Source organism: Chiloscyllium plagiosum, chromosome 25 (genome assembly GCF_004010195.1).
Source record: "Chiloscyllium plagiosum isolate BGI_BamShark_2017 chromosome 25, ASM401019v2, whole genome shotgun sequence".
NCBI classification, from domain to species: domain Eukaryota; kingdom Metazoa; phylum Chordata; class Chondrichthyes; order Orectolobiformes; family Hemiscylliidae; genus Chiloscyllium; species Chiloscyllium plagiosum.
The window spans coordinates 48,357,396-48,368,748 of NC_057734.1; the positions used below are offsets into that span (position 1 = coordinate 48,357,396).

Genomic DNA, 11,353 nt, shown 5'->3' on the forward strand with positions numbered 1-11,353 from the left:
TTCTTGTACAGGTCACCTCTACCCCAAAAGAGATTCCAATGATCCAAAAATGTGAATCCTTCTCCCATACACCAGCTCCTCGGCCATGCCATTCATCTGCTCTATCCTCCTATTCCTGCCCTCACTAGCTCATAGCACTGGGAGTAATCCAGATATTACTACCCTTGAGGACCTCCTTTTTAAATTCCTGCCTAACTCTCTGTAATCTCCCTTCAGAATCTCAACCTTTTCCCCTCCTACATCGTTGGTTCCAATGTCGACAATGACCTCCTGCTGGCCCCTCTCCCCCGTGAGAACATTCTGCACCCTCTCTGAGACATCCTTGATCCTGGCACCAGGGAAACAATTCACCATTCTGCTTTTTCTCTGCTGGCCACAGAAACGTCTGCCTGTACCTCGGACTACAGAATCCCCTAACACAACTGATCTCTTGGAAGCTGATGTACCCGTCATTGCATTAGAGCCAGTCTCAACATCAGAAACTTGGCTGTTCATGCTGCGTTCCCCTGAGAATCCATCACCCCCTACATTTTCCAAAACAGCATACCTGTTTGAAATGGGGATAGCCACAAAGACTCTTGCACTAGGTGCCTACCTCTCCTACCCTTCCTGGGGTTAACCCATCTATGTGACTGTATCTGAGACTTTCCCCCTTTCCTATAACTGCCATCCATCACATACTGTTGCTGTTGCAAATTCCTCATCGCTTCTATCTGTCTCTCCAACCAATCCACTCGATCTGATAAGATTCGCATCCAACGGCATTTATGGCAGATATAATCCGCAGTAACCCTTAAACTCTCTTTAAACTCCTACATCTGACAAGAAGTACGTATTACTGCAAAGACCATTTTTGCTACTTCACAATCTACAGACCCAGAAAATAACACCGTCTTATTCCTCTACAAAACACTGCTTACTCCAACAGTAAAATCATTTAAAATATCAAAAAAAAGTGATTCTAAACTGACCCTTGGGCAGTATCACTGTTGACTACTTTCGCTTTTGACACAGGGCAGGACCTTATGTGAAGGTACACTTTGAAATCCTTTGTCCTGTACTGTTCTTTAGCGCTCAGCTGGTGCATTTACATTCCTGTCTACTGTGGACAGTGTGTCTCTTTAGTTTGTCCAGCCCCACAGTGTTACAATCCACTGCAGTCAGCTGTAGGGAGATAGTTATGTTGAATGCTGCAATGATAGCGTCATGTCTGTCCTTTCTCGGGTTGGAGAGGAGGAATTCCTGATGAAGGGCTTTTGCCCGAAACGTCGATTTCGCTGCTCCTTGGATGCTGCCTGAACTGCTGAGCTCTTCCAGCACCACTAATCCAGAATCTGGAGAGCAGGAAGTCCCAGCACCCTGCAGAGTAGTGACGATCAGGTGCAGTCAGCTGTAGGGAAGTGTCTGTGTGCGAGATGACAGCAGACTGGAAGCTGTCACACCCCTCCCAGTGGCAGGAAGCGGTGCCTCCTAACTTCTGTCATCTAACTTTGCACAGATCATGCCCCGGCTTGTTCCGCCTGACAAAGGCGAGAGTTTCTAAACCAATCACTAACGGACCTGACGGAACTATTATCTGATTCAGTTTAACTTTCTGGAAGAGAGCTCACTCAGTCTATTGAAGCCAGAGGATCGGGAGCGACTGGGGGCTCAGGAGCAGACAGTAAGTGGTGAGAGATCCAGTGATGGGGGCTCTTTGACGGAGAGAGAGAGAGTGTGTGCGCGTTCGGGAGTCTATGTTCCATGAGGACGTGGGAAGGGTCATTTCACTTGTATTACATAACGTGTCTTCTCGCCCTGTCGAACTGCGGAGGACAGGGTGGTCGCAAGTCACAGAATTCTTGTTGTTGATTTTTCCGGTGAGCATCAGGATGTATTGGTGCAGTGCAGTCAGACTGAGGGCAGTGGGGCTAATGCTGTGGGAGGTTAGGAAGGGGTTACAATGGACTCAGGTTCTGTCTTTACAGAACAGTAGACGTGTTTAAACTGTAAACTAACATTAGGGAAAGCGGAAACTGACCTGATACCGTTCACCAGCTCCCCCTCCCCCCTCCATCCCCAAATCTGAGCTGAGTTCATTGAACTCCACAGGGAAATGACCCGAGGCCAGGACCAGCCTGGTTTAGGGAGAGAAATGAGCCCCTAGTCCTGTCAGACGATACTGGAATGTGGTCACATTCCCTCAGTCTCTCTGCTGAATCAGGAAACCAGATTCTGGATTAGTGGTGCTGGAAGAGCACAGCAGTTCAGGCAGCATCCGAGGAGCAGTAAAATCGACGTTTCGGGCAAAAGCCCTTCATCGGAATACAGGCAGACCTCCCCGTCCCTGCTGTGGTATATGAAGGAAAGAGAGAGGTTACAGTCACAGCAGAGAGAAACGATCAGGAAACAAACTCCTTAGTCCATTTTAAACCATGACAAAAATTTGAAATAGCCAACAGAAAGTGACAAACTATGTCCACTCAAGCTGAAACTGACAGGAACTGACAATTAGGGACCAGGCGCTGTGAAGGTGGGCAAGTCCTCTCTGTAAAATTAGTATTATTCCTTTCCCTGGGAAATTGATGATTCAGTTTAAACAGGTCAGAGGGTGTGGTGTCTTTTTTTTCTCATTCTCCTCTCCCTTTCTCACATTCTGACCTGTTTTAACCTGCCTCCTCTATCCCTCTGATGATACAAGTTTAGGTCCAGTCATCCTATTTATCCTGCTGGGAGGTGATTCGGATGAGGAGGAATGGCAATGAGCCTCAGGATCATTGCGGGCTTTCAGTCCTGTCCTGGTAGAGTTTTATATGAACTTTCAAACCATGCAGTTTAGTGATCGGAGCACGATCAGAATCTGGTGTGAGGCAAATCAGCATCTTTTTTCAACCCATTTTGCCCTCACTCTTGCTGGGGTGCCTCTTCTAACCCACTAACTGCCTCCTGATAGAAACAAGTGCAAGAGGTAGTAAATAAGTTGTATTTTACACTTCGAATGCTGTGAGTTTGAACCCCTTGTCAGAGACAAATACCACATTCACGCTGACATTCCAGTGCAGTAAGTGAATGTCAGATGAAATCTTAAACCTGTCTATCCAGTCAAGTGAATGTACAAGTTCCCTCTTCCCATTTTGAAGAGGGACAGCATCCTAACCATTGTTTATCCCTCAGTCAATATCACAAATATAGCATATCTAATATTAATTAGTTACATATGTACAACCTACTGTCATATTTCCTACACTACAACAATGATAACATTTCCAAAATACTTAATAGCTGGAAAAGTATTTTCCAACATCTGGTGGTTGTGCCAGCTGCTATGTAAATGCACAATCTTTCTCTTACAAAGAGACAGGCGGGAACAGGTGGCAGAATAAGAATAGAATTGAGTTTGAGACATAATGTTTCACTCGGTTAATATCAGGTTGCTTGCAGAAAGATAATTGAAGCTTAGGAACCAATATCTTTAGATGAGAGGAAACAAAAGGGGTTAACAGTAAATCTCTGAGTGTGAGTTGTGTTTTGTCGCAGGTCGTGCAGCTTGATTTGGGAACATTGCTGGGAGTGAGATGGCATCGTCTGAGGTATGTATTTCGAGAAGCTCCTGTATATGTTGTCTGTAAAAGGGATTGTGGGCACCTAACAGAACATAGAACATTACAGTGCAGTACAGACCCTTCCGCCCTCAATGTTGTGCCACCCTGTGAAATCTAAAGCCTATCCAACCTACATTATTCTATTATCATCATATATTTACCCAATGACCATTTAAATGCCCTTAATGTTTGCAAGTCTCCTACTGGTGCAGGGAGGGCATTCCACACCCTTACTACTCTCTGAGTAAAGAACTTACCTCTGACATCTGTCCTATATCTATCACCTTTCAATTTAAAGCTATGTCCCCTTGTGCTAGCCATCTCCATCTGAGGAAAATGGCTCTCACCATCCACCCTATCTAATCCTCTGATCATCTTGTATGCCTCTATTAAGTCACCTCTCAACCTTCTCTCTAGCGAAAACAGCCTCAAGTCCCTCAGCCTTTCCTCATTACACCATATGGAAACATCCTGGTAAATCTCCTCTGCACCCTTTCCAATGCTTCCACATCCTTCCTATAATGTGACGATGAGAACTGTACGCAATACTCCAAGGGCGGCCGCATCAGAGTTTTGTACAGCTGCAGCATGACCTCATGGCTCCGAAACCCAACTCCCCTACCACTGAAACCTAACATACTGTACACCTTCTTAACAAGGCGAAAGTGAGGACTGCAGATGCTGGAGATTAGAGTCGAGAGTGTGGTGCTGGAAAAGCACAGCAGGTCAGGCAGCATCCGAGGATCGGGAGAATTGATGTTTCAGGCAAAAACCACCTTGTTAATAACCCTATCAACCTGGGTGACAACTTTCAGGGATCTATGCACATGGACATTGAAATCTCTTTGCTCATCTACACTATCAAGAATCTTACCATTAGCCCAGTACTCTGTATTCCTGTTACTCCCTCCAAAGTGAATCTCCTCACACTCTTCCACATGTAGCCTGCAACATCCTTTGGGACTTTCCACAACTCCACCAACCTTAGTGTCATCTGCAAATTTACTAACCCATCCTTCTACACCCTCATCCAGATCATTTATAAAAATGACAAACAGCAGTGGCCTGAAATCAGATCCCTGTGGTACACCACGAATAACTGAACTCCAGAATGAACATTTCCCATCAACCACCACCCTCTGTCTTCTTACAGCTAGACAATTTCTGATTGAAACTGCTAAATCACCATCAATCCTTTGCCTCCGTATTTTCTGCAATAGCCTTCCATGGGGAACCTTATCAAACGCTTTACTGAAATCCACATACACCACATCAACTGCGTTATGCTCATCCACCTGTTTGGTCACCTTCTCAAGGAACTCTTTAAGGTTTGTGAGATATGATCTACCCTTCACAAAACCGTGTTGACTATCCCTAATCAACTTATTCCTTTTTTGATGATTATAAATCCTATCTCTTATAATCCCTTCCAAAACTTTGCCCACAACAGAAGTAAGGCTCACTGGTCGATAGTTACCAGGATTGTTTCTACTCCCCTTCTTGAACAAGGGGACATTTGCTATCCTCCAGTCTTCTGACACTTATTCCTGTAGACAATAATGACATAAAAATCAAAGCCAAAAGCTCTGTAATCACCTCCCCAGCTTCCCAGAAAATCCTAGGATTGCTAGACACCAGCTCTCCTTCCTCACCCATCCACCCCCACAATGCATCTTGCCCCTCCACCTCTCCCTCTTCACCGGTCGGCCCTCAGGAAAGGGCTCACATTTGTGCCCCTTTATCCTCACCTCAACGAATTCAAGATCCGCCATGATGTGGAGTTCTTCTTCCGCCACCTCCACCTCCATGCCCTCTTCTTTGACAAAATCTCCCGACCTTCCTCTGACGACCTCTTCCCCCTCCTCCATCTGGTCACCACCTGACGGCCTTGTACCCACCCTAGACCGCTTTATTGCAGACTGTCGATGTGATATCGGCGGCCTCAATTTCTCCACTCCAATGTCACCCCTCTCTGAACGTGTCACTCACTCCGCAACACTCCCTGGTTCACTGTCTGTGCCCTCACTGCCTCTGATGATCTCCCCTCCACCACCTCCAAACTCATAGTCCCCCAGCCCTGTAGTACCCGGTTCTATGTGCTCCCCAAGATCCACAAGCCCAATTATCCTGGCCAATCTATTGTCTTGGCATGCTCCTGCCCCACTGAACTCATTTCATCCTACCTCGACTCCATCCTCTTCCCCCTTGGTTCAAGCACTTCCCACCAACATATGCGATACCAACCACACCCTCCACCTCTTCAGGAACTTCCAGTTCCCCTGCCCCAAGTGCTTTATCTTCACAGTGGACATGCAATCCTTATACACATCCATACCCCACAAGGATGGCCTCCAGGCCCTCCACTTCTTCCTCTCCACCAGTCCCCCTCCACTAATACCCTCCTCCACCTTTTCAAACTGATCCTCACCCTCAATAACCTTTCCTTCACTCCTCTAAATCAAGGGGTTGGCCAATGGGCACCCACATGGGCCCCAGATATGCCTGCCTCTTTGTTGGCTATATCGAACAGTCCCCCTTCAGTACCTACACAGGCACTGTACAACAACTCTCCCGCTGTCACAGTGATGACTGCATCGGTGCAGTGTCCTGCACCCAGGCTGAACCGGAGCAGTTCAGCAACTTCGCCCATAACTTCCACCCCACCCTCAAATTCACTTGGTCCATCTCGGACACCCCTCTCCCCCTTTCTTGACCTCATCCTTTCCATCTCCGGTGATAGCCCCCACACGGACATTTACTACAAACCCAAAGACTGCCATAACTACCAGGACTACACCTCCTCCCACCCAGAATTCTGCAAGAACTCCATCCCATTCTCCAAAATCCTCTGCTAAGGTTAGATTAGATCCCCTACAGTGTGGAAACAGGCCCTTTGTCCCAACCAGTCCACACCGACCCTCCGAAGAGTAATCCACCCAGACCCATTTCCCTCTGACTAATGCACCTAACACTACAGACAATTTAGCATGGCCAATTCACCTGACCTGCACATCTTTGGACTGTGAGATGAAACCGGAGCACCCGGAGGAAACCCACGCAGACACGGGGAGAATGTGCAAACTCCACACCGCAGTCGCCCGAGGTTGAAATCGAACCTGCGACCCTCGTGCTGTGAGACAGCAGTGCTAACCACTGAGCCACCGTGCTGAGGAGACATTCCACTCCCAATCATCCCAGGCGTCCATCTACTTTGAACAACAAGCCTTTCCTCCCCCTCCCGGCATCAGACAGCCTTCCACTGCACCACCTCCATTCCCGTTCCACTGCTCTAAACACCCCCTCCAACACAATAATGACAGAGTCCCCCTTGTCCTCACCTACCACCCCACCTTCTCCGCATCCAATGCATCATCTTTAAACACTTCTTAAACTCCAACTAGACCCCACCACCAAGAACGTCTTCCCCTCCCCCACCCCTCTCTGCCTTCCGCAAGGACTGTTCCCTTCAACAGTCCTTGGTTGTGCCACTCTCCCCACCGATCCCTCCAAACCCCCAGGTACATTCCCCTGCAACCGGAAAAGATGCAAAACCTACTGGGTACACCATCCACCTCACCTCCATCCAGGGCCCCAAACAGTCCTTCCAGGTGAGACAGAGGTTCACCAACCTCCCTTCCAACCTAGATTACTGCATCAGGTGCACCCATGTGGTCTTCTCTACATCGGGGAGACCAAATGTAAACTTAGGGAACAGTTTGCCGAACATTGCAGCCAGGCCCACTGTGGCCGACCGGACCTCCCAGTCACTGCCCATTTCAATTCCTCTTCCAACTCCCTTTTCAACAAGATTAACCTATGAGGACTTGCAGCTTGCAAATGTGGTTAGTATTTCCTCCTCTTAACCAACTACATTTTCATGCTGGTGGTTTTAGTGATTAGTTATTTACATAGCTTTAGTCATGTAAGCATGGGGAACCAGTCTGTGGTTTCTTGTTTTTGTCTGATTCAGAGCAATCTAATTTAGCAATGCAGAAGCCATTTTGTGCAGCAATGCAGAAGCCATTTTGCCATTCCTCCCAGAGGCCTTTGTTCTCATCTGCTCTACTTCTCTATGACTGTATGACTCTAAACATATCGCTGTGTCTTCAGTGTCTGTGCATGAAAATGATGGAACATCCTCTCTAACAGCTTGACGAAGGCAGCTCATCAGTACTTTCTCAAAGGTGACTAGGAATGGGTCAATGGAGTTGGCAGAAGTGTCGCAGCCAGGAACTCTCACATCCCTGAACGAATAACTGAAGTTTTCAGCACCTCTGATACTTCACTGCCCTTTCACCAGAGACTGACACTTGAACACTTGAACCCTAGCCTTTCTTCCTTCCAAACCTGACAACATCCTGGTAAATCTCTTCTGAGCTCTCTCCAACTTAATAATGTCCTTCCTATAACTGGGTGACCAGACCACAGTATTCCAGAAGAGGCCTCACGAATGTCCTGTACAACCTCAACATGATTTCCCAATTCCTATATCCAAAGAACTGTGCAATGAAGGCAAGTGTGCCAAATGCCTTTTTAACCACTCTGTACAAATGTGAAGGAAACTTCACAGAATTATGTACCTGAACCATTATGTCTCTCTGTTCTACAACACTGCCCAAGGTCCTACCTTTAATTGTATAAGCCCTGTCCCTTGTTTGTTGTATCAAAATGCAATACCTCGCATTTATTGAGATTGAACTCCATCTGCCACATTTCAGCCCATTGACCCATTTTATCATTATTCCTTTGTAATCTTACAAAACCTTTTTTCACTGTCTACTACGCCACCAAAGAACAAATAAAGAACAAAGAAAATTACAGCACAGGAACAGGCCCTTTGGCCCTCTAAGCCTGCATCAATCCAGATCCTCTATCTAAACCTGTCGCCTATTTTCTAAGGATCTGTATCCCTCTGCTCCCTGCCCATTCATCTATCTGTCCAGATACATCTTAAATGACGTTATCGTGCCTCTACCACCTCCTGTGGCGACGCACTCCAGGCACCCACCACTATCTGCGTAAAGAACTTTCTAAGCATATCTCTCTTTTTTTTTATAGATATTTTTATTAGAAATTTAACATTTTTACAAGTTTACAAAAATAAACAAAACTCTCAGATATAAACATTGATATACAATTAGCCCAAATATACAATAGCCAAAATTTGACAAAAAAAAAACAAAACAACAAAAAAAAACCGAAAAAAAAACAAAAAAAAACAAACAGACAAAACTCAACTATCTACTAATCTAACTTACAACTAGCCAGGGTGTATATTTAAGTCTCTTACATGCTCGGGATGTGTTAACATCAGATATGATAAAACCCGTATTCGTGCAGGATTCCTCCCCCGAGGGGCCGCGGACCAGCCAGGTTTGTAGTCTCAATTAAATAAAAGCCCTTGTTAGGATAGCCGAAATATCTGTATTTAAGCATATCTCTCTTAAACTTTTCCCCTCTCACTTTGAGCTTGTGACCTCCAGTAATTGAGTCTCCCAATCTGGGAAAAAGCTTCATGCTATCCAACCGGTCTCTCGCTCTCATGATTTTGGAGATCTCAATGAGGGCCCCCTCAACTTCTGTCTTTCTAGAGAAGACAATCCTAATCTACTCAATCTTTCTTCATAGCTAGTGCCCTCTATACCAGGCAACATCCTGGTGAGCCTACTCTGCACCCTCTCCAAAGCATCCACATCCTTTCGGTAACATGGCGACCAGAACTGTATGCAGTATTCCAAATGTGGCTGAACCAAAGTCTTACACAACTGTAAGGGTGGCATCGTGGCTCAGTGATTAGTACTGCTGCCTCGCATGACTCAGATTTGATTCTAGCCTCGGACGAATGTCTGCATGGAGTTTGCACATTCTCCCCGTGTCTGCGTGGGTTTCCTCCGGGTACTCTGGTTTCCACCCACATTCCAAAGATGACCAGTGGCGTGCCACAAGGATAAGTGCTGGGTCCTCTACTTTTCTTCATTTACAAAAAGATCTGAATGTGAATGTAGAAGGTACAGTTAGTAAGTTTGCAGATGACACCAAAATTGGAGGTGCAGTGGACGGTGAAGAATGTACAATGGGACCTTAATCAGCTGGGTCAATGTGTTGAGGAGTGGCAGTTGGAGTTTAATTTTGATAAATGCGAGGTGCTGCGTTTTGGAAAAGCAAATCAGAGCAGGATTTATACACTTAATTGTAAGGTCCCAGGGAGTGTTGCTGAACAAAGAGACCTCGGAGTGCAGATTCATTGCTCCTTGAAAGTAGAGGCGCAGGTAGATAGGATAGTGAAGAAGGCGTTCGGTATGTTTTCCTTTATTGGTCAGAGTATTGAGTACAGGAGTTGGGAGGTCATGTTGTGGCTGTACAGGACATTGGTTAGGCCACTGTTAGAGTATGGCGTGGAATTCTTGTCTCCTTCCTATCAGAAGGATGTTGTGAAACTTAAAAAGGTTCAGAAAAGAATTACAAGGATGTTGCCGGGGTTGGAGGGTTTGAGCTACAGGGAGAGGTTGAACAGGCTGGGGCTGTTTTCTCTGGAGCGTCAGAGGCTGAGAACCTTATAGAAGTTTATCAAATCATGAGGGGCATGGATAGGGTAAATAGACAAGGGTTTTCCCTGGGTTGAGGGAGTCCAAAACTAAAAGGCATAGGTTTCGGGTGAGAGGGGAAAAATTTAAAAAGGACCTAAGGGGCAACGTTTTCACACAGAGGATATATGGAATGAGCTGCCAGAGGAAGTGATGGACGCTGGTCCAAGATGGCAGCCCAGCAGCAGCCTTTCCGGACCGAGAGCTACTTAATTCCAGGAGGAACAGGAAATTCAGTGTTTGCAGACACTGTTACAGTCTGCAAAACACTGCTTCAGTACAGGAACTAGCTGAAAATGTACCTGAATGGAGAGCTGCTGAAGGAGCTACATGATCTCTGCTTGCTGTGGAGACCAGGCCTCCAGTCCTCAGCTTCGCCTGATGCCGGTGGCCAGGTGTTGAGACATTGGAAGCGGTGTGCGAGGAGTTATAAGCGAGGTAAGCTTGCAGGAGTTTGTGCCAGTCTAAAAACAAACCCGAGCCAGCCAGCCCTCCCATCCATTCTGCTTTGCAATGTCTGCTCCGTGGACAATTAAATGCACGGCATCTGACCGTGGCAGTCGTCTCAGCATGAATTCAGAGACTGCTGCATCGTTGTTTTCACGGAAACATGGCTCAGCAACAGAGTTTCAGACACCACCATCCAGCTAGATGGGCTCGCCTTGTTTCACGCCAACAGAGATGCAGCTCTGTGTGGTAAGGCCTGGGTTGTGGAGGAGAAAGTGAGGTCTGCAGATGGTGGAGATCAGAGCTGAAAATGTGTTGCTGGAAAGGCGCAGCAGGTCAGGCAGCATCCAGGGAACAGGAGAATCGACGTTTCGGGCATAAGCCCTTCTTCAGGAATGAGGAAAGTTTGTCCAGCAGGCTAAGATAAAAGGTAGGGAGGAGGGACTTGGGGGAGGGGCGTCGGAAATGTGATAGGTGGAAAGAGGTCAAGGTGAGGGTGATAGGTCAGACTAGGGTGGGGGCGAAGAGGTCAGGAAGAAGATTGCAGGTTAGGAAGGCGGTGCTGAATTCGATGGATTTGACTGAGACAAGGTGGGGGGAGGGGAAATGAGGAAACTGGTGAAACCCGAGTTCATCCCTTGTGGTTGGAGCGTTCCTAACCGGAAGATGAGGCGTTCCTCCTCCAACCGTCGTTTTGTTGTGGACTGACGATGGAGGAGTCCAAAGACCTGCATATCCTCA

At 46.8% G+C, this 11,353-nt stretch overlaps 1 protein-coding gene across 1 annotated transcript in view; it reads left to right on the forward strand.

The window, feature by feature from the left end:
- The window catches only part of LOC122562430 (protein PML-like), a 95,334-nt gene that overhangs the window by 75,883 nt on the left and 8,098 nt on the right, over positions 1 to 11,353 (forward strand). Inside the window, exon 13 of the mRNA XM_043715287.1 lies at positions 1,602 to 1,663. Coding sequence (XP_043571222.1) covers positions 1,602 to 1,663 — 62 coding nt within the window. The remainder of the gene's footprint in view (positions 1 to 1,601; positions 1,664 to 11,353) is intronic.